This window comes from Herpailurus yagouaroundi, unplaced genomic scaffold (assembly GCF_014898765.1).
Source record: "Herpailurus yagouaroundi ecotype Mexico unplaced genomic scaffold, PumYag 220, whole genome shotgun sequence".
Lineage (NCBI taxonomy): Eukaryota > Metazoa > Chordata > Mammalia > Carnivora > Felidae > Herpailurus > Herpailurus yagouaroundi.
Window position 1 is genome coordinate 5,196,444 of NW_024412451.1, and position 23,414 is coordinate 5,219,857.

General features: G+C 41.1%; 1 protein-coding gene across 7 annotated transcripts in view; it reads right to left on the minus strand.

Moving 5' to 3' along the window:
• LOC121018764 (orphan sodium- and chloride-dependent neurotransmitter transporter NTT5-like) overlaps positions 1-23,414 on the minus strand; it is a 58,660-nt gene that overhangs the window by 3,250 nt on the left and 31,996 nt on the right. For 6 of the 7 annotated variants that reach the window (XM_040457704.1, XM_040457701.1, XM_040457706.1 and 3 more), the window contains 7 exons: positions 3,884-4,300; positions 3,277-3,434; positions 2,960-3,086; positions 2,591-2,766; positions 2,284-2,394; positions 1,866-2,107; positions 345-531 (listed from right to left, as the gene is read on the minus strand). In XM_040457704.1, coding sequence (XP_040313638.1) covers positions 345-531; positions 1,866-2,107; positions 2,284-2,394; positions 2,591-2,766; positions 2,960-3,086; positions 3,277-3,434; positions 3,884-4,223 — 1,341 coding nt within the window. In that variant the 5' untranslated portion in view covers positions 4,224-4,300. Of the gene's footprint in view, positions 1-344; positions 532-1,865; positions 2,108-2,283; positions 2,395-2,590; positions 2,767-2,959; positions 3,087-3,276; positions 3,435-3,883; positions 4,318-23,414 lie in introns of all 7 variants that reach the window. The other variant, XM_040457705.1, reaches the window with a different exon arrangement.

The window sequence follows — 23,414 nt, forward strand, 5'->3', positions numbered from 1 at the left end:
TGCATTCTCCTCTCCTCCTCTAGGAAACGACCTGTAGCACTGTCGATGGACATTGTTAACCTCCTCTGGCCTTGAGGCATGAGGACTTCCTCCAACAACAGCTGCTAGTCTGGCAACTCTTTGGGGATGGGGTGAACAGGCTTATATGAACTCTAGTGCTTGGTGCTCTGGAGGCTACACCTGCATTATCACAGAAGGATACTGTGAACCTTGGTCCTGGTTGTTCAGGATGCTGCCGAGAATTGCCTTTCTGAATTCTAGAGGCACCTAAGGAGAGCTGACGTTTCTGGTGTGCTGGGGGCTTTGAAGGGAACATTTGGACCCCATCCCCAACCCCTACCTACCTCCTTCAATTGTTCAGATAAGTTGCAATTGGACAAATGGGGAAGGATCATGCTTTTCATTTGTTCAGGAAGGCTCTTGAACCATTTGGGGTAGATGGAGCTTGGCTCATAATACAGACTGTCTGGGGGCTGGACCTCAGGAGGCAGCACCCCGGTAACTATCAGATTCATCACTGTCTTGGCATTCCTGGGGACAGGGGTAGAATCACATAAAACCATTTGGCCCTTTAAGATAACTTCTCTCTTATCTTTCACACAAGAAGGAAAACCACTAGTCTGGAGTTTTTGATCTGGTTAATGTGCAGCCTGCACTGAAACCTGGGTCTCCAGGGTCCTGGCCCTCACTGCCTGACACCTACTTTCATAATGTGTCTGCGGGAGGCCACAGAGTTTCTGCCTTAAGACCTGGAGGGGTCTTTCTTAGAGTGTCATGGAGGGCTTTAGGACCTATACCTCCTACTAGACAATTTCAGGACGACGTTAAAGCTTCTCAGCTTCCTTGACCTGCTGGCCTCTCCAATCTCTTAATGTACAACTCTTCACCTTCTCTATTTTGGACATACTCAACCATTAAGGCTGCTTCCACTTGCCATGCTCCCCATTGCTCAGTTATCTCTGGCACGTGGTGTTCTCTCTGCCTAGCACCACCCACTCTGATCCCAGTCTACCCAAATTCTACCACTATACCATTCTCCATATGCAAATTCCTACACATCCTTACTCAGCCCCCCAAACTCTGTTTACTGCCATGGAAAGCTATTCAAGATTTACTTCCATAAGGGCAAGTCAACAAGCTGCAGAAAAGTAGTATGGTAGATCTTTTTAATGATATGTTTTTATATGTAGGTCTATGAATGGGAAACATTATGAAAGCATGCTAAGTGGTGGTTATTTGTCAGGATTGCCTCCACCGGAAGGTCTTCTCTGCCCCAGGAAGTTAGTGGTTTGCTCTTCTGTGTCTCTTCATCATCCCTTACTACCAGTTATCATCTACTTTGTGATTATCTTTAGCATCTGCTTCCTCAAAAGACTGTGGTTTTCTTTAGGGCAGGGATGGTGGTCTGCCTCACCATTGGTTGTGTTTCCAGAACTCAACACAGGGTTGGCAGATAGGAGGTGTTTTATAAATGTTTCATGGATATTTTTTAGAATGAATCTTATAGGAGAAGAAAATCAGGAATGGGCTCTGGGGGCTCTGGTGGTACTGTGGGTCTTTTTTTTTTTTTTGCCTCTTGTCTAATGATTCAGCTAAAGCTATTCTCCTAATTTTCCATGACAATCCCGTTAAGAATGGGGTGAACACACCATTGAAAACCTCTGAGTTTGGGGCTTTACTAGTTTAGAAAGGCAGCCCTGAAAGAGACAGAGTTGGAGCGATTCAGGTGTTTCTACAGTTTAGGATGCTCCCATTTGAGGGTCCCATACTGACTGAGCCTAGATGGGGGCCTAGGCTGGAATTCCACCAGCTATTTCTAAGACTTTGGTCTTTTTGATGATCTGCATATGAAATATTGGGCTCACTTTACGTAACATTTGTTGTTGTTCTTTGTGGCCAAGTGGCCCATTGTGGCAAATACAAACACCATGGCGGTCAGTGAGGCAACCAAGTTGAGAAGAGCCACAGCAAAGGCATCCATGACACAGTTGTTGGATCGAGGGATGTATGAGCTGATTGCGATGAAGCCGCCAAAGCCGTGGCCCATGGATAAAAAGATCTGGTTCCCTGTCCGGCGCCACACTTCCACAGAGTACAGAGCTGGCACCTGGGGAGAAGTACCATGCAAACTGGGATATAAAGTGAGGAGGGGTCTGTGATCTGATGGAAGATGAGGAGGGGGTGAAGGAGGGAACTAGGAGGACCTCTACCAGACTGACAACCATCCTGTCCCTGACACCCCCCCATGTGGGTAAGAGAATTCAAGGGCAGGGGACACCTCACCTGGGCAGCCAACAAACTGTCGAGACCAAATTTTGCACCCTCCAGCGTGAGACTCCGGATAAGGAGACAGAAAAGGATGAAGTAGGAAAGGATCACTGAGACATACAGCATCTGAGTGGGAAGTATGATTCAGAAACAGAGTTCAGCAAAGACAGACGCTGGGACAGTAGGATCAAAGGCTACTGAGTCAAAGGTCATATTAGTATGTGTTAGAAGGTAGAGGCCTACAGGCATCAGGTTAGGAGAATATTAGGGGGTCTCAGGTAGAAAGAAGTCCATCAGATTAGTAAGTTAGAGAGTGGCTCACCTTTCCAGAGGACTTGGGTCCTCTGATCATGGAGATGCAGATAATTAACCAGGTCACAAAGACAGAGACACTGAGATGCTTAACTGGTAGCCCACCCATTTCGATTTTGTCTGTGGCCTTCAATGCATTCCGGTACCAAAAGTACGTAGTGGATGTTGTCCGCACACATTCAGGATCTGAGGTGAACTGGGCATGGAGGAAGCTGCAAGACCACGTGACTCCCCCTTCCAATTCCCCTCCACCTCCTCCTTCCAATCTCATTCAACATCTTCCTGCTCATCCCAATTTTCTCAACAATCTTCTTCCTTCTTCATTTCCCTATCCTTTTTTCAGCCCTCCCAATTGCCCTTTTCTTCCCTCTCTTCTCACCGTAAGTACTGGAGTTCCTCAGTAAGGGGCACACTGACCAAGGCAGTGGAGACTGGAAAGACTGAACTAAATAGAAGAGACTCCAGGCCATGAGCACACTGTAGTACAAGCCCACAATGCAGCACACCTAGGGACCAAGGAGAATTCTGGAGACAGGAGAAGAAAGGTAGGCCAGCAGAAAGCAGGGGATCTGACAGAGGACTGGGAACTGAAGAGACTTGACCTGTGGAAGTGAAGTCATGGGACCCATCCCAGGACAAGGGTCAGGGTGGGAATGGGGTGTAAAGGGCAGGCCAGGGCAGCCCAGGACTCCTCACCATGAAGCTGGTATACCCCACACCACCAATCCAGGGGCTGATGACCTTCCATACACCAACGCTTCCCTGATGCATTCTCTGACCAGCTGCCATCTCCAGGAATAGAAGAGGAACCCCGATCAAGAACAGCATGAGGATGTAGATGATGAGAAAACTGCCTGTGCAAGGGAGTCAGGAGGGCTCTGAGAACCACCTGGGTTTTCAGTGCCTAGACTTCTTTGGGGGCCAGGAAAACACATTCTTCCTGCCCTCCGTGACCTCCCTCAGAGCCACAGGCATCAGGGCTCAACTGTTTCCACATCCCTCATAGTCCCAGGTGTCCCTTCTCCCCCAATTTCTGGAAGACCCAGATGCTTAGTTTCCAGCCCACCCTGGACCCAGGCCTCCAGCTCCACCATCCTCATGAACCTAATGTTCAGCTACCCTGCTCCCACCCACCCAACATCCTAGGTGTTCAGGTACCTGCCTCCTGTCCTAGTCAGGATCCCAAATCCCGTCCCCCCACCCCCCCACACACACACATATCTCAGAGACCTCGGAGTAGCAAGGACAGTCCTTTGGCTCCTCACCCCCTTGTGGGTCCATGATTCCTGGTCCCCAGGCTTACCACCTCCGTTGTGAAAACACAGGTAAGGAAAGCGCCAGATGGTGCTCAGCCCCACAGAGAAGCCCACCTGGGCCAGAAGGTATTCAATTTTATTGGCCCAGTATGGTCGATCAGGGGGGGCTTTATCCTTCAGTTCATCACTGTCTGTGGTCTCCAAAATTTCATCATTATCTTCATCAGACCAAATGTTTGGTGACAGAGTGTCAAGCTTCTGTCCCTTCCCCATCAATTCCTCAGTAGGCAACTCAGACTTTAATAGCTGGGGAGTTGAGGAAGTAATAGTCAAGGATTTGGAGTCCGAAGGTCTAGATGTCTGGGATTTCTCATCTTGGGCCTCCATGTTTTCGCTAACAGTTGTTATCCAGGGTGGACTCTAGTTCCTGCTTCTGCAGGGGTGAGGCCTCCTTCCTTGTTGACCTTAAGGACATCAAGAACTACAGACTTTAGATATATGAGCTAAGTAAAGACAAGACTAGTTGTACAAGAACCCCTGAGGCCTCCAAACCCTCTTATCCTTATGTGGATACGAACATGGAGTTCTCCACCCTTGAAAACATACCAAGGATATGCCTGCCTTTAGAAAATAATAATTTTAAGACAATACTATGTACAGTAATGCCAACAGACATAACATGTGTAACAATAATTTTAACAAAAGATGGGCAAGACCTTTACACACACACACACACACACACACACACACACACATTATTGAGAGAAAATAAAATTAAGGGATATAGCATGTTTGTGAACTAGAAGTCTTAATAGTAAAACAATGTCAATTATCCCCCAATTGATCTATAAATTCAATGCAGTTCTTATTGAAATCACACCAGGGTTTTTTTGGGGAAATTGACAAGCTGATTCTAAAATGTACATGGAAGGGCTCCTGGGTGGCTCAGTCAGTTGAGCAACCGACTCTCAATTTCAGCTCCGGTCATGATCTCACGCTTCATGAGATCAAGTCCCGCATCAGGCTCTGTGCGGACAGCTTCAGATTCTCTCTCTCCCTCTCTCTCTCTGCCCCTCCTCCACTCATGCTCGCTCTTCCTCTCTCAATAAACAAACATTTTAAAACAAATAAATAAAGTGTACATGGAAAGCAAAAGGCTTAGAATGATTAATACAATCTTGATAGAGAAGAAGCAAATGTAAAGACTAATTATAAAGCTACAGTAATTAAGAGAGTATGGTATTGGCACAGGGATCTATGGCATAAATAGATCCATGGATCAATGTGCTGCACTGTTTAATATGGTGCCTACAAGCCACATATGGCTGCTTAATTAAAATTAAGTAACATCAACGATTTATTTCCTCAGTCATACTAGCCATGTATCAAGTGCTCAGTAGCCATACGGCTACCATACTGGAAGGACAGATATCAAACATTTCCATTACCACAGGAAGTTCTGTGGATACCACTGGGAGATTTCAGAAACTCACACAAATATAGGTGCCTGATCTACAATAAAGACAGCACTGCAAAGCTGTAGAGAAAGGGCATTCTTATCAATGAATCATTGGTTGTTAGAGGAACTGGATATCTACACAGAAATAAGTGAACCCTGGCCTCCCCAACTTCACATATTAAACAATAATCTATTCAGAGAAGATTGAAGTTCTAAATGTGAACGATAAAACAATAACATCCCAGATGAAAAACCTAGGAGGGTATCGGCATGACTTGAGTGTAGACACAGATTTCTTAAATGGGACACAAAAAGCACCAATCATAAAGGAAAAGTTTGACATATTGGAATAAATTAAAACTAGAAACTTCAATGGAAACAACAGTAATTGAATAAACAGACAAGCCCTAAGGCAGTGGAAGATATTTGCAACATACGTGGTAGACAGAATAATGCCCTTCTCCAAGATATCCACATCCTAATCCCTAGAACCTATGAATATGTTACTTCACATGGAAAAAGTGACTTTTCAATATGGTTAAGTTATGGATCTTGAAAGGAGATTAGCTGGATTATCTACGATGGTCCCAATGTATTTATAGGATCCTTATATGGGAAAAGGAAGGTAGAAGAGTCAGAATCCAAGAAGAAAATGGGATCGCAGGAGCAGAAGTTGGAATAATGCACCTTGAACGTGGAAGAAGGCGCCATGATTCAAGGAATGCTAGCTGGAAAACTCTAGGAAATGGATTCTTCCCTAGATCCTATGTAAGGAACACAGGAACACTGACACTTGCTTTTAGCCCAGCCAAATGGATTTCAGATTTCCAACCTCTAGAATGGTATGATAATACATTCATGTTGTTTTTTTTTTTTTTTTAATTTTTTTTTTCAATGTTTTTATTTATTTTTGGGACAGAGAGAGACAGAGCATGAACGGGGGAGGGGCAGAGAGAGAGGGAGACACAGAATAGGAAACAGGCTCCAGGCTCCGAGCCATCAGCCCAGAGCCTGATGCGGGGCTCAAACTCACGGACCGCGAGATCGTGACCTGGCTGAAGTCGGACGCTTAACCGACTGCGCCACCCAGGCGCCCCACATTCATGTTGTTTTAAACCACTAAGTTTGTAGTTATTGTTAGAGTAACAGTAGGAAACTAACAAAATATATAACCCCAAAAGAGCCTGTTTCCCAAATGATATTTATAAAAGAAAGAAATATCTATAAATAAGAAAAAGTGGACAAGCTAAAAAGTGGAGGGAAGGGAAAAGAAAGCTTGAATAAGCTTACTAATAAAGGCTTGTAATATATACAAATCAATAGCTATAGGAAATGGTGGTCATTATTCAACTTCACTGGTCAACAAGAAAATGTAACTAAAACTACAATAAGAATAGATGGATATATATGTGATAAATTGCATAGAGTAAAATGTTAATTGTAGAACCGAAGTTGATGGTTATATGGATGGTCAGTGTATAAATATTCCAACTTTTCTGTATGCCTAAATATTTTTTCAAAATAAAATGTTGGGGGCGCCTGGGTGGCTCAGTCGGTTAAGCATCTGACTTTAGCTCAGGTCATGATCTCACACTCCGTGAGTTTGAGCCCCACGTCGGGCTCTGTGCTGACAGCTAGGAGCCTGGAGCCTGCTTCGGATTTTGTGTCTCCCTCTCGTGCTGCCCCTCCCCTGCTCATGCTTTGTCTCTGTCTCAAAAATAAATAAAAACATTTAAAAATAAATAAATAAATAAATAAATAAATAAATAAATAAAACAAAATAAGATGTTGGGAGGAAATCACATGAGATCACTACATACCCACTAGATGAGCTAGTATAAATGAAAAAGTCTGATTAAACCAAATGATGGCTTGTGTGGAAACTTTTGGAACTCACGTACACAGTTGGTAGAAGCAGAGATTGGTACAACTACTTCAGAAAACTAGTTGAGGGGTGCCTGGGTGGCTAAGTTGAGTGTCCGACTCTTGATTTAAGCTAGGTCATGATCTCACGGTCGTGAGATAGAGAGTCCCATGTCTGGCTCCATGCTGGGTATGTGGCCTTCCTGGGATTCTCAATCTCTCTCTCTTTCTGACCCTCCTCCCTCAAAATAAATAAACATTAAAAAAAAAAAAAAACTAAACTATTTGAATGTACCTACATACTTTATTTTCACATTTTACAATCCATTCCAAAGTGACCATCTAACAAATGTGTACATGAGTACACCAAAAATCATGTTCAAGAATGCTAATAGTTGTACTATTCATAACTGCCAAAACCTGGAAACAACCCAAATCTCTTTCAATAGTAGAATGGATAAGTAATAGCATATTCATATAACGGGTATACAATAATAAAAAGAGTGAACTGCTGATATGCATAACAACCTGCATGAATCTCAGAAATATTACTTTGAGGGGCGCCTGGGTGGCTCAGTAGGTTGAGCATCTGACTTCGGCTCAGGTCATGATCTCGCAGTTCATGAGTTTGAGCCCCGCGTCGGGCTCTGTGCTGACAGCTCAGAGACCGGAGCTGCTTCAAATTCTGTGTCCCTCTCTCTCTCTGCCCCACCCCTGCTTGTGCTCTGTCTCTGTCTTTCAAAAATGAATAAACATAAAAAAAGAATATTACGGGGCGCCTGGGTGGCGCAGTCGGTTAAGCGTCCGACTTCAGCCAGGTCACGATCTCGCGGTCCGGGAGTTCGAGCCCCGCGTCGGGCTCTGGGCTGATGGCTCAGAGCCTGGAGCCTGTTTCCGATTCTGTGTCTCCCTCTCTCTCTGCCCCTCCCCCGTTCATGCTCTGTCTCTCTCTGTCCCAAAAATAAATAAATGTTGAAAAAAAAAAAGAATATTACTTTGAATGAAAGAAGCAAGGCCCAGAAAAGAACACAGTACATAATTCCACTTATATGAAGTTCAAGAAGAGGCAAAACAAATTCATGGTGTCAAAAGCCAGGGTAGTGTGCTTACATTGTGATAAGTTAGAACTATGTGATAACTATAATTACGATTTGGACATACTTGAGATACTTTTTAAAAAATTTTTTTAAATGTTTATTTATTTTTGAGAGAGAGAGAGCACAAGTGGGGGAGAAGCAGAGAGAGAGGGAGACACAGAATCCAAAGCAGGCTTCAGGCTCTGTCAGCACAGAGCCTGATGCGGGGCTCAAATTCACAAACTGTGAGATCATGACCTGAGCTAAAGTCGGACACCTACCGACTGGGCCACCCAGGCGCCCCTGACTTGGGATACTTTAATGAAAGTTTATCTTAGGGGTACCTGGCTGGCTCAGCCAGTAAAGCATGCAATCTTGATCTCTGGGTTGTGAGTCTGAGCCCCTATGTTGGGCATAGAGCTTACTTAAAAAAAAAAAAAAAAAGGTTTATCTTAAAAATAAACATTGGAAAAATAACTAAAAATCCTGGATTTCTATAAAGCAATAATAAACAGAAAATATATTTTATTTGTTTTGTTTTATTTTAGAGAGAGAGAAAGCATGAGTGGGGAGGGGGCAGAGGGAGAGAGAGTCTCAAGCAAGTTAGTGTGGAGCCCAATGCAAGGCTCAAACCCACAAACCATGAGATCATGAGCTGAGCCAAAATCAAGAGTCGGCTGCTCAAATGACTGAGCCACGCAGGTGCCCCAAAAAGTAGATTTTAAAATAGAAAGATGGCACTCACAACAGCAACAAAAACTATATGGCATCAAGAAATAAACCTAAACGTTAAACCAAGACCTTAAATATGCAGAAACATCTCATGTTTATGAATATAAATACTCAATACTGTAAGGATGGAATTTCTCCCCAAAATGATTTATAGATTGAAGGCAATTCCAACCAAAATCTCAACGTAACTTTTCATGAAAGCTAAAAAGATTTTACAATTTATATAGAAGAAAAAAGTACCGAAAATAATGAAGAGACTGACACTAGCTCTTTGTTGCTGGCCAAGATGAAGTAAAGTAATGATACGCAGCCTCTCCCACTGATGACAGATAAAAATCTTAAATAGCATATAAGAAACAAGAGCCTGTGAACTTTGAAAAGTAAACTGAAAAAAAAAAAAAAGCAGACCAGGGATTTAAGTTAGAACTTGAATAATGACTTATAATGAGGGGAGGGGTGAATTTCATATTTCTTTTCCCTCCTTTGTCTCCTGATCCAAGAATAAGCCAAACCATGTAACTGTGCAACAAGCACCAACAGCAGATACTCTAGGAGAAGCCTCCTATTTCCAAAGGACCAGGAAAAGAAACTCCTATGTATTAGAGAGTAAGGGGGTAGGGACATTACTAAGTTTCCCTTTTCACCTCAGAGGCTCACCTCTGAACTACACAAGCAGGAAACAAATGTGAAGAAGAGCAACAAGGTTCTGAAAACTGAACAATGATATAAACCAATGCCCAAGTCACAGACCAACCCCAGGGCGGCACATGCTAATCCAGATAGCACAGCAAAGGCTTTAGAGATTGAACTAACGTTGTAACCAACACCCACAGAAGATGGGACAGAACCTGCTATCTGAACCTACCCAGGTTGATGGCCTGCTAAAACAAACAAGCCAACAAAATCCAACATTCTCCAAGGGATACTAACAGGATCCTGAGTTTGCAATATAATACTTAAAATTCCCAGGATACCGTCCAAACTTACTCATCACTTAAACACACACATGTGAAAATCTGACCATTTCCCAAGGGAAAAGACAATCCACAGATGTCAACCCTGAGATGACCCAGATGATGGAATTTTTAGACAAAGACTTATTATTTTTAAAAGTACAGGGGTGCCTGGGTGGCTCAGTCAGTTAAGCATCTGACTTTGGCTCAGGTCATGATCTTGTGTTCATGGGTCCAAGCCTTGCATAGAACTCTGTGCTGACAGCTCAGAGCCTGGAGCCCATTTTGGGGCACCTGGGTGGCTGTCGGTTGAGTGTCCAACTTCAGCTCAGGTCATGATCTCGTGGTCCGTGAGTTCAAGCCCCGCATCAGGCTCTGTGCTGACAGCTCAGAGCCTGGAGCCTGTTTCAGATTCTGTGTCTCCCTCTCTCTCTCTGCCCCTCCCCTGCTTACGCTCTGTCTCTCTGAGAAATGAATAAATCTTAAAAGAAAAATTTAAGTACTTATATTTTTCCAGCTTTGAGGTATTATTGATAAGTAAAAATTGTATATGTTTAAGGAATAACATGTAATGTTTTGATATATGTATACATTGTGATATGATCAGCCCATGAAGTTAATTAACTTATCCCTCACCTCACAGTTACTCTGTGTGTGTGTGTGTGTATGTGTGTGTGTTGAGAACACCTAAGATCTTCTCTCTTAGCAAATTTCAAGTATACCTTATTAACTATAGGTATATTAGCTATATCACCATGCCATACATTAGGTCTCTAGAATTCATTCAGCTTATACCGGAAAGTTTGTACCCGCTGACCAACAAACATCACGTTTCCTTCACTCCTCATCCCCTGGTAACTACTCTTCTACTCGCTGTTTCTATGAGTTCGACTTTTTTTAGATCCCACATATAAGCAAGATCAGCAGTATTTGTCTTTCTGTGCCTGGTTTATTTCACTTAGTATAATGACTTCGAGGTTCATCCATGTTGTCACAAACACCAGGACTCCCTTCTTTTCTAAGGCTATATAATACTCCAGTGTGTGTGTGTGTGTGTGTGTGTGTGTGTGTGTGTGTGTGTGTGACATTTTCTTTATCCCTTTGTTGATGGACACTTAGGTTGTTTTCATATCTTGGCTATTGTGAATAATACTACAATGAATATGGGAGTGCAGATATCTCCTCAAGATATTAATTTCAGTTCCTTTGGATATGGACCCAGAAGTGAGATTTCTTGATCATACGGTGTGTCTATTTTTAAGTTTTTGAGGAATCACTATCCTGTTTTCCATAATGGTTGCACCATTTACATTCCTACCAACAGTATATAAGTGTTCCCTTTTCTGCACATCCTTGCTAACACTTATCTTTTGATTTCTTCATGATAGCCATCTTAAGGTCATGAGGTGATCTCCCACTATGGTTTTGGTTTGAATTTTCCTGATGGTTAGTGATGTTCAGCACTTTTTCATATACCCATCAGCCATTTGTATGTTTACTTTGGAAAATTGTCTATTTCGGTGTTTTTCCATTTTGTTTATTTTTTTTTGCCACCTAATACTGTGAGTTCCTTGTATATTTTGGCTATCAACACCTTATGGATATATGGTTTGCAAATATTTTGTCATTCTATAGGATGCCTTTTCATTTTGTTGATTTCATTTATTTGCAGAAACTTTTTTAAATTTTTTTTAACGTTTTATTTATTTTTGAGACAGAGAGAGAGCATGAACGGGGGAAGGGCAGAGAGAGAGGGAGACACAGAATTGGAAGCAGGCTCCAGGCTCTGAGCCATCAGCCCAGAGCCCGACGCGGGGCTCGAACTCATGGACCGCGAGATCGTGACCCAAGCCGAAGTCAGACGCTTAACCGACTGAGCCACCCAGGCGCCCCTGCAGAAACTTAATTTGGTGCTGTCCTACTTGTTTTAATTTTTCTTTTGTTGCTTGTGCTTTTGGTGTCATCCCCTGAAAAACCATTGTCAAGACCAATGTCAAGGAGCTTTCCCATATGCTTTTTTTTCTAGGAGTCTTAATAGTTTCAGGTCTTACATTTAAGTCTTTGACCAATTTTTTTCAACGTTTATTTATTTTTGGGACAGAGAGAGATGGAGCATGAACGGGGGAGGGGCAGAGAGAGAGGGAGACACAGAATTGGAAACAGGCTCCAGGCTCCCAGCCATCAGCCCAGAGCCTGATGCGGGGATCGAACTCCCGGACCGCGAGATCGTGACCTGGCTGAAGTCGGACGCTTAACCGACTGCGCCACCCAGGCGCCCCAGTCTTTGACCAATTTTGAGTTGGTTTTTGTGTATGGTGTGAGACAAAGGTCCAATTTCCTTTTTTTTGCATGTGAATATCCAGTTTTCCCAACACAATTTATTAAAGAGACTATCCTTTCCCTCATGGTGTATTCTTGATACCTTAGTTGACTGAACATATGTGAGTTTATTTCTGGGCTCTCTGTTCTGTTCCATTGATCTGTGTGTCTGTTTTTATGCCAATACCATACAGCTTTGATTACTATAGCTTTGTAATATAATTTGAAATCAGGAAGTGAGATGCCTCTGGTTTTTTTCTTCTTGTTCAGTATTGCTGTAGTTACTTGGGTCTTTTGTGGCTCCATATGAATCTTAGAATTTTTTCTATTTCTGTGAAAATTATCATTAGAATTTTTATAGGAACCCCATTTAATCTGTAGATCACTTAGGGTTATATGGGTATGTTGACACATATTATTTGTTACTAATTCTTCCAATCTACAAACACGGTATCTTTTAAATTATTTGTGTCTTCAATTTCTTTCATCAATGTTTAATAGATTTCAGTGTACAGATCTTTCACCTCCTTGTTTAAATTTATTCCTAAGTATTTTATTCTTTTTGATGCTATTGTAAATGGGATTGTCTTTTTTTAAATTTTTCAAATTATTTTTTTTATTTTAGAGGGAGAGAGCACAAGCGGGGGAGAGGCACAGAGGGAGAGAGAGAGAGAGAGAGAGAGAGAGAGAGAGAGAGAGAGAGAGAATCGTAAGCAGGCTCCATGCTCAGCACAGAGCCTGACGGGCTCAATACCACGGCCTTGGGATCATGACCTGAGCTGAAATCAAGAGTTGGACACTCAACCGACTGAACCAACCAGGCATCCCACATGGGCTTGTCTTCTTAATTTGTTTTTCAGATAGTTGGTTGTTAGTGTGTAGAAGTGCAACTGATTTTTGTATGCTGATTTTGTATTCTGCACCTTTACTAAATTTTTTTTATTAGTTCTAACGTTTTTTTTTTTTAAGGAATCTTTAGGGTTTTCTGTATATAAAATCATGTTATCTGCAAATAGAGACAATTTCACTTCTTTCTGCCCAAATTGGATACCTTTGATTTCTTTTTCTTGTCTAATTGTTATGGCTAGGACTTCCAGTACTATGTTGAATAATCATGGAGACAGACAGCATTTTTATCTTGTTCCTGATTTTAGAGGAAAAGCTTTGAGTTTTCACCCTTTAGTATGATGTTAGCTGTGGGCATTCATATATGGCCTTTATTATATTGAGGTACATGCCTTCTATACTAATTTGTTGAGAGATTTTATCATAAAATGATGGTGAATTTTATAAAATACTTCTTCTGCATCTATTGAGATAATCATATAATACTTTCTAAATTTTTATTTATTTTTTTAAATTACATCCAAGTTAGTTAGCATATAGTACAACAATGATTTCAGGAGTCGATTCCTTAATGCCCCTAACCCATCTAGATAATCATATGCTTTTTATCCTACATTCTGTTAATGTGATGTATCACATTTATTGACTTGCATATGTTGAACCATGTTTGCATCCCTGGGATAAATACCACTTGATCATGCTGTATGATCCTTTTACCAATTCAGTTTGCTAGTATTCAGTTGAGGATTTTTGCATCTATGTTCATCAGAAATATTGGCCTGTAATGATCTCTTCTCATAGTCTCCTTGTCTGGCTTTGGCATCAAGGTAATAGTGGACTTGTAAAATTGCTACAGTCAAGTCCACAGACAGCAGGTCTGTTATCAGGCACAGATGGGTATGGCTCCCACAGATCCCTGACTGCACTTGCACCATGTCCCTAGGAAAGTCCCTGGGTGGGAAGATTGTCTCTGGAACTGTGGTAGAGCAGGGCTGGAACGGGGTCACAGGGTTGCTTCAGGTTCTGCAGTCAAGAACTAGGCCGACAGGCCTGCCATTAGAGGCTCAGAGGGGCAGGTCTGTCACCAGTTTCCTGGGTGGTCAGAACTGGCTTCCAACCATGTCAGAGAGGAGTTGTCACTGAGTCTCAGGGCCATTTCAAAGTATGTAGCTGGGACTGGCTTCAGGGTCCACAGCCAGGACTGAGGTTGGTAAGCCTACTATGAGGAGAAAAGACCAGCAGTGCTGGATCCCTGGGCAGGTAGGACTGAGATCAGGGCTGAAACAAGGTTACAGAGCTGCTTCAGGATCCAAAGTCAGAACCAAGGTTAGCAGGATTGTTACCAGGAGCATGTCTCCCATAGGGCCCCTGTGCAAGCATGTCTGACTCTAGACTGGCAGTTAGAGTAGGGCTTGAGCTGGGTCACAGGGATGCTTCAGGATCTGCAATTGTGTCCAAGGTTGGCAGGCCTGATACTGGTGGCGGAGATGACCATGGCTCCTCCTGGTGCCTTGGTGGATGGAACCGGTTGCAGGACTGCAGCCAAGTGGGGTTGGAGCCAAGTCCATAAAGAGATGGGGTTATTATTCTGTACCCAGCACCACATTTGGCTGGCTTTCCACCAGGGTTAGAGCCTGCTTCCTGAAATCAGTTTTCCTTAGTCCTGGGCTTTCCTGGGGTTTCACAACCTCCTACTAGGATCCCAAAGCTCCCACAAAGGCACTTTTTTTTTTTTGTGGATGGCTGCTGGATTGTCGTCTGTGTGCGTGTTGAGGGAAGTGAGCTGGGGACCTCCTCTTCCACCATTTTATTTATTAGGAAAAAAAAACTAAATGAAGACATTAAAGAAACTATTATACCCATTCTCCATTAGGTAAAGGTGAAAACTCTCGAAATTAATGGAACAACAGAAGTTCTGAGTAGAGAAATAGAAACTAAAAAAATAACCAAATGGCAATTTTAGAGCCAAGAGGTAAAATATTGCAAATTAAAAATTCATTAGATGGAATATGAAGATAGGACATTAGAAATGATCCAATCTGAAGAACAGAGAGAAAAAAAATTGCAAATAAAATAAGCAGAGCCTCAGGGACCTATGAGATAATATCAAAAGTCCAAGAATGAGGGAGAAAGAGATTGGTGGGAAAAAAAGTCTGAGGAGTGCCTGGGTGGCTCAGTCGGTTAAGCGTCCGACTTTGACTCAGGTCATGATCTCATGGCTTGTGGGTTTGAGCCCCGCGTTGGGCTCTGTGCTGACAGCTCAGAGCCTGGAGCCTGCTTTGGATTCTGTGTCTCGTTCTCTCTCTTCCCCTCCCCCACTTGTGCTCTGTCTCTCAAAGATAAATAAATGTAAAAAGGAAATTTAAAAAATCGTGAAAACTCCCCAAATTTGATTAAATATATAAATTTAGATTCAAGAAGTTCATCAAATCCCCCCCCAAAAAGCCATATCATATCAGTCACATCATAACTGTGCTGCTAAAAGGAAAAAACAGGAATCTGTAAGGTTAACAGAGAAAAACAACAGATTACATAGAAGGCTATAACAATCAGAATTGTGGATTTCTCATCATAAAAGATGGCAGCCAGAAGTCAGTGGAATATCTTTAAAGTGCTAACAGGGAACAAAAAAAAAGTATCATCACATAATTCTATATCCATCAAAAAAAATACTTCAGGAATGAAGTGAGATAAAAACATTCTCAGTTGGGGGGACCTGGGTGGCTCAGTTGGTTGAGCATCTGACTCGGTTTTGGTTCAGGTCATGATCCCAGGGTCATGGGATCAAGCCCTGCCTGCGTCAAGCTCCATACTGAGGATGGAACCTGCTTAAGATTCTCCCTCTCCCCCTCTGCCCCTCTCCACCACTCATGCTCTCTCTCTCAAATTAAAGAAGAAAATAAAAACTCAGATAAAGGAAAACTAAGAGAATCCCCCACTAGCAGACCTGCTGTAACAGAAAGGCTAAAGAATGTTCTCTGGATTTTAGTGAAATGGTATCAGGGGAGAATTAGGAACTCCAGAATCTCTCCTTCAGAGAGGAACAAGAGAGACAGTAAACAGTGGGGTAAAAAAAAATGGACTCTTTTACTCCTTTTAAAGACTTTTTAAAAATGTTTGCAGTTGAGAGGCACCTGGGTAGCTCAGTTGGTTGAGCACCCAACTTCGACTCAGGTCATGATCTCACAGTTAGTGAGTTCAAGCCCTGTGTCGGGCTCTGTGTTGACAGCTCAGAGCCTGGAGCCTGCTTCAGATTCTGTGTCTCCCTCTCTCTCTGCCCCTCTCCCATTCATGTGTGCATGTGCGCTCTCTCTCAAAAATAAACATTAAATAATAAAAATAAAATGTTTGCAGTTGAAAGCAAAAAAATATATAATTGGTAGGGGAGGCTTTCAATGTATATAAGCATCATACATATGATAGCTATAAAATAAAGGGAAAGGGTCCCATGAGGTTATAAGGCTTCCACATTTATGTGAAGTGATATTAGCTCAGATAGTCTGTGTGAAATTAGAGGTGCATAATATAATCAATCCTTAGAACAACCACTAAAAAACTTAATTCAAGGATCTATAACTAAAAAGCCAAATATAAATTCAAATGGAATACTAAAAAATATTTAAATAAGTCAAAAGAAGCAAGAAAGACAAAACAGAGGGAAAAAACAGGACAAATAGAAAACAAATAATAAAATGGTAGCCCTAGATTTGACCATAGCAATAATATATTAATATATATATGACATATTAAATGTAAATGACCTAAATAGGTCAATTAAAAAATAATGATTATTAGCTGGGGTGGGAGGGGTAGATCCAACTATATGCTGTCCACAAAACACACACACACACACACACACACACACACACACACACACACACACCTTAAATATAATAATATAAATAGATTAAAAGTTTAAAAAAAGGTTTTGGAGGGAATGATGAAAATGTTCTGAAATAACATTGTTATTATAACAAATGCACAATGCTCTGAATATGCTAAAAATCACAGAGCTGTACACTTTAAACGGGTGAATTTTATGACATGTAAATTATATCTCAATAAAGCTGTTTACTGAGACATAAATAAATGTAAATTTATTTATGCAATTTCAAAAGAAATCTAGAGTGGCTGTCTTCATACTATACAAAGCAGATTTCAGAAATTAAAAAAGAAAATTCACCAGAGTCAATTCACCAAGGAGACAAAACAATCCTGAATGTATATATACGTAAAATATTGCTCCAAATACATGAAGCAAAAAATAATAGAGATGATAGGAGAAATAGAGAACCCACTATTACACTTTGAAACTTCATCACTCCTGTCTAATTCACAGAACAAGCAGACAGAAAATCAACAAGAAGAGAGAAGACCTAAATAACATTATCACCCAACATAATCTAAGTTGCATCTCTAGAATACTCCAACAGCAGAAAACACATTTTCAAATGAATGCAGCAATCTGCCAAGAGACATCATATCCTGGCCCACAAAACAAGCCATAACAATTAAAAAAAATAAAATCACACACAGTATGTTCTCTGGCCATAACAGAATTAAACGAGGAATAAAAAACAAAGACACCTTGAGGGGGTGTCAGTCGGTTGAGTGTCTGACTCTTAATGTCTGCTCAGGTCATGATCTCACGGTTCATGAGATCAAGTTCCACCTCCAGCTCTGTACTGACAGCATGCAGCCTGCTTGGGATTCTCTCTCTCTCTCTCTCTCTCTCTCTCTCTCTCTCTCTCTATCTCTCTGCCCCTTCCCTTCTCATGTTCTCTCTCTCTCAAAAATAAATACACATTTAAAAAATAAAAAAACAAAAAACAGGGCGCTTGGATGGCTCAGTCAGTTTAGCGTCTAACTTTGGCTCAGGTCATGATCTCGAAGTTCATGAGTTCCAGCCCAGTGTCAGGCTCTCTGCTATCAGCACAGAGCCCCGCTTCAGATCCTCTGTCCCCCTCTCTCACTGCCCCTCCCCCACTTGCACACTTTCTCTCTCAAAAATTAAAAAAAAAAAAAAAAAACATTAAAACACACACACACACACACACACACACACACACACCCCAAAAAAGCAAAGATACCTCAAGACCCCCACATGTCTGAAAGTTAAACAACACTTTTAAAAATAACCTATGTGTCAAAGAGGAATTATTAAGGGAAACTGGCAAACATTATGCACTAAACAAAAATAAAAATATAACATGTTAAATTTCTGTGTTGTAATTAAAACAGTGTTTGAAAGGAAATTTATATCACTAAATGCTTATATTGAGGGGCGCCTGGGTGGCGCAGTCGGTTAAGCATCCGACTTCAGCCAGGTCACGATCTCGCGGTCCGTGAGTTGGAGCCCCACGTCGGGCTCTGGGCTGATGGCTCAGAGCCTGGAGCCTGTTTCCGATTCTGTGTCTCCCTCTCTCTCTGCCCCTCCCCCGCTCATGCTCTGTCTCTCTCTGTCCCAAAAATAAATAAACGTTGAAAAAAAAATTAAAAAAAAAAATAAATGCTTATATTGAAAAAGAAAAAAAGGAGAAATTAAGACATTCTCAGATAAACAAAAACTGAAAGAATTCATTACCACTAGAACTGCCTACAAGAAATTTCATGGGAGATTTGCAGGGTGAAATGAAAGATACTAACTTTTTATTTTCTACTTTTTATTTTCTACATGAAAGAGATGATTTCAAGAAGCCAATACATTTAAAAAATTTTTTAATGTTTATTTATTGTTTTGAGAGAGACCGACAGAGTACAAGCAGGAGATGGACAGAGAAAGAGGTAGAAGACAGAATCCCAAGCAGACTTCGTGCTGTCAGTGCAGAGCCTAACATGGGGCTCAAACTCATGAACCATGTGAGATCAGACCTGAGCTGAAATCAAGAGCAGACCCTTAACTTACTGAGCCACCCAGGAGCCCCAAGAAACCAAAAGATTTTTAAAAATTGCAATGGACAGATATTCTAAGCAGAAAACCAACAAGGAAACAATGGCTTTGAATGACATACTGGACCAGATGGACTTCACAGATATATTCAGAACATTTCACCCTAAAACAGCACAATATACATTCTTTTTTCTTCTAATGTTTATTTTCTTTTTGGGAGAGCGAGAGACAGAGTGCAAGCTGTGAGCTGGGGAGGGGCAGAGAGAGGGAGACAAAGAATCTGAAGCAGGCTCCAGATTCTGAGCTGTCAGCACAGAGCTTGATGCGGGGCTTGAACCCATGAGTCCTGAGATCATGACCTGAACTGAAGTCGGACGCTCAGCCGACTGAGCCACCCAGGTGCCCTACTGTGTGCACATATTCTCCAGAACAGATCACATACTTGGTCACAAATCAGCCCTCAACAGGTACAAAAAGATAAAGATCATACCATGCACATTTTCAGATTATAACACTATGAAACTTGAAGTCAAACGAGAAAAAAGTTGGAAAGTCATGTCATGACAAAGCCATGTCAAATACATGGGGGTTAAAAAACACCCCACTAAAGAATGAATGGGTTAACCAGGAGATAAAGAAGAAATAAAAAAATACATGGAAGCCAATGACATAACAGTCCAAACTCTTTGGGATGCAGCAAAGGCAGTCCTAAGAGGAAAGTATATTGCAATTCAGGCCTATCTCAAGAAGCAAGAAAGGTCCCAAATAAACAGCCTAACCTTACACCTAAAGGAGCTAGAAAAGGAACAGCAAATAAAGCCTAAAACCAGCAGAAAAAGGAAAATAATAAAGATGAGCGGAGAAATAAACAATATAGAAACAAACAAAAAACCACTAGAACAGATCAACAAAACTAAGAACTGGTTCATTTTTTTTTTTTTCAACGTTTATTTATTTTTGGGACAGAGAGAGACAGAGCATGAATGGGCGAGGGGCAGAGAGAGAGGAAGACACAGAATCGGAAACAGGCTCCAGGCTCTGAGCCATCAGCCCAGAGCCCGACGCGGGGCTCGAACTCACGGACCGCGAGATCGTGACCTGGCTGAAGTCGGACGCTTAACCGACTGCGCCACCCAGGCGCCCCATGGTTCATTTTTAAAAATGTAAATTAATCTACGGGTGCCTGGGTGGCTCAGTTGGTTAAGCATCCGACTCTTGATTTTGGCTTAGGATGTGATCTGAAGGTTTGTGGGATCAAGCCCCACATCAGGCTCTGTGCTGACAGCACAGGGCCTGCTTGGGATTTTCTCTCTCCTCTCTCTCTGTACCTCCATTACTCTCTCTCTCTCAAAATATATAATTTTTTAAAATATTAGTCTAAAATCTCGTATTATTGCAATTTATGTTTGTAACTCCACATTTGGTTTTCTATATAAATTAAGATACTAGTGCATTGAGATGAATTATTAGTTTGTGTTTTGGGGCACACAATATATAAAGATGTATTCTGTGACATCATCAACCAAAAAGAGTGGTGATGGAGCTATAAACAGGCAGTTTTTGTATGTTATTGAAGTTAAGCTGGTAGGAATTCAAATTAGAATGTTATAACTTCAGGATGTTATATGTAAATACCATGGTATCCATAAAGAAAATAGCTATAAAATATACAGAAAATGAAATGAGAAAGGAATTTTAACATTTCACTACAAAAAATAATAATAATAATTAAACACCAAAGAAGACAGGAAGAAGGAAATAAGCATGAGGGCAAGGGGAGCTCTAAGGTACATAGAAAACAAATAGCAAAATGATAGCATTAAATCTCCCCTTATCAGTAATTACTTTAAATGTAAATGGGTTAAGGGGAGCCTGGGTGGCGCAGTCGGTTAAGCGTCTGACTTCAGCCAGGTCACGATCTCGCGGTCAGGGAGTTCGAGCCCCGCGTCAGGCTCTGGGCTGATGGCTCAGAGCCTGGAGCCTGTTTCCGATTCTGTGTCTCCCTCTCTCTCTGCCCCTCCCCCGCTCATGCTCTGTCTCTCTCTGTCCCAAAAATAAATAAACGTTGGAAAAAAAAATTTAAATGTAAATGGTTTAAATTATCTAATCAAAAGGCATATTTTCAGAATGCATAAAAACACATCCAATTATATTATGTCTACAAGAAACTCATTTTAGATCCAAAGACACAAATAGATTGAAAGAATGGAAAAAGATATGCCATAAAATATAGCAGCCAAAAGAGAGCAGGGGTGGCTATACTAATATCATAAAAAAACAGACTTTAAATGGAAAAATTTTACAAGAGACAAAGGAAGACATTATATATTAATAAAAGGTTCAATACAGCAAGAATATGTAACAATTATAAGTATTTGCACACCTAATTACAGACCATAAATATAGATAGAACTAAAAGAAGAAATAGTTCTACAATAACAACTGGAGACTTCCATACCCCACTCTCAATAATGGACAGGATTACCATCTGGAAACAGAGATCTTAACACAATAAACCAACTAGATCTAACAAACACAAACAGAATACTACCTACAACAGCATATATATTCTTCTCAAGAGCACGCGGAACATTTTCCAGTGTAGATCATATGTTAGGCCACAAATTAAGTTTCAACAGATTTTAAGAGACAGTTATATAAAGTGTCTTTTCTGACCACAAAGGGATGAAGTTAGACATCAATAACAAAAGTAAAACTGGAAAATACACAAAATTGTGGAAATTAAAAAACATACTCTTAAACAATGAGTGGATCAAAGAAGAAATCACAAAGAAAACTATAAAATACTTAGAGGTGAATAAAAATGAAAGCACAACATACCAAAAGTTATGGCATACAATGAAAGCAGTATGAAGGAGGATATTTATAGTTGTAAATGCCCACATTAACAAACAAGAAAGATCTCAAATCAACAACCTAACTTTACAACTTAAAGAACTACAAAAGAAGAACAAATTAAACCCAAAGCTTGCAGAAAGAAGGAAATACTAAAGATCAGACCAGAGATAAATGAAATAGAGAATAGAAAAGTAGAGAAAATCAATGAAACTGAAGGTTGGTTCTTTGAAAAGATCAACAAAATTGACAAACCTTTAGCTAGATGGATTAAGGAAAACAAGGGAGAAGATTCAAATTACTAAAATCAGAAATTAAAGTGGGGGGGCGCCTGGGTGGCGCAGTCGGTTGAGCGTCTGACTTCAGCCAGGTCACGATCTCGCGGTCCGGGAGTTCGAGCCCCGCGTCAGGCTCTGGGCTGATGGCTCGGAGCTTGGAGCCTGTTTCCGATGCTGTATCTCCCTCTCTCTCTGCCCCTCCCCCGTTCATGCCCTGTTTCTCTCTGTCCCAAAAATAAATAAAAAACGTTGAAAAAAAATTAAAAAAAAAAAGAAATTAAAGTGGGGACACAACTTATTCTATGGAAATCCTATTTATGGAAATAAAAAGGATTATGAGAGTATCATGAACAATTACATACCAACAAACTATATAACCTAGGTGAAATGGACAAATTCCTGGAAACACAAAACCACCAAAACGTATTCACAAAGAAACAGAAAATCTGACTAGATGTAACTAGAAAGAAGACTGAATCACTAATAAAAAATCTTTCAAGGAGCGCCTGGGTGGCTCAGTTGGTTGAGCATGTTGAGCATCCGACTCTTGATTTCAGCTCAGGTCATGATCCCAGAGTTGTGGGATCAAGCCCCAAATAGGGATTCATGTTGAGTGTGGAGCTTTTCTCTCTCTCTCTCTTTCTCTCTCTCTCTTTCTGCCCCTCTCCCCCATTTGCACATACTCTCCCCCGTCTCTCTAAACAAAACAAAACAAAACAAAGTCTTTCAAAAAAAAAATCTTACAACAACAAGCCCTGGACCTGATGGTTTCACTGATGAAATATATCAAACATTTATTTTTTAATTTTTTAATTTAATTTATTTTTTTAGAGAGAGAGAGTGAGAGCATGAGGAGAGAGAGAGAGAGAGAGAGAGAGAGAGAGAGAGAGAGAGAGAGAATCTTAAGCAGGTCCCACACCCAGTGTGGAGCCCAACACTCGATTTCATGACTCTGAGATCATGACCTGAGCCAAAATCAAGAGTGCAATGTTTAACTGACTGAGTCACCCAGGCACCCCAATAAACCAAACATTTAAAGAAAAACTAGTATTTATCCTTCTCAGTTTTCCCAAAAACTGAAGAGAAGGAAATAATTTCTAACTCATTTTATGAGGTCAACATTATCATGATACCAAACCCAAACAAAAATATTACAAGAAAAGAAAACTACAGACCAATATCCCTGATTAATATAGACACAAAAGCCTTCAATAAAACATGAGCAAACTGAACTCAGCAGCATATTGAAAGGATAATACACCATGACAAGGAGAGATTTATTCCTGGAACACAATGATGATTCAAC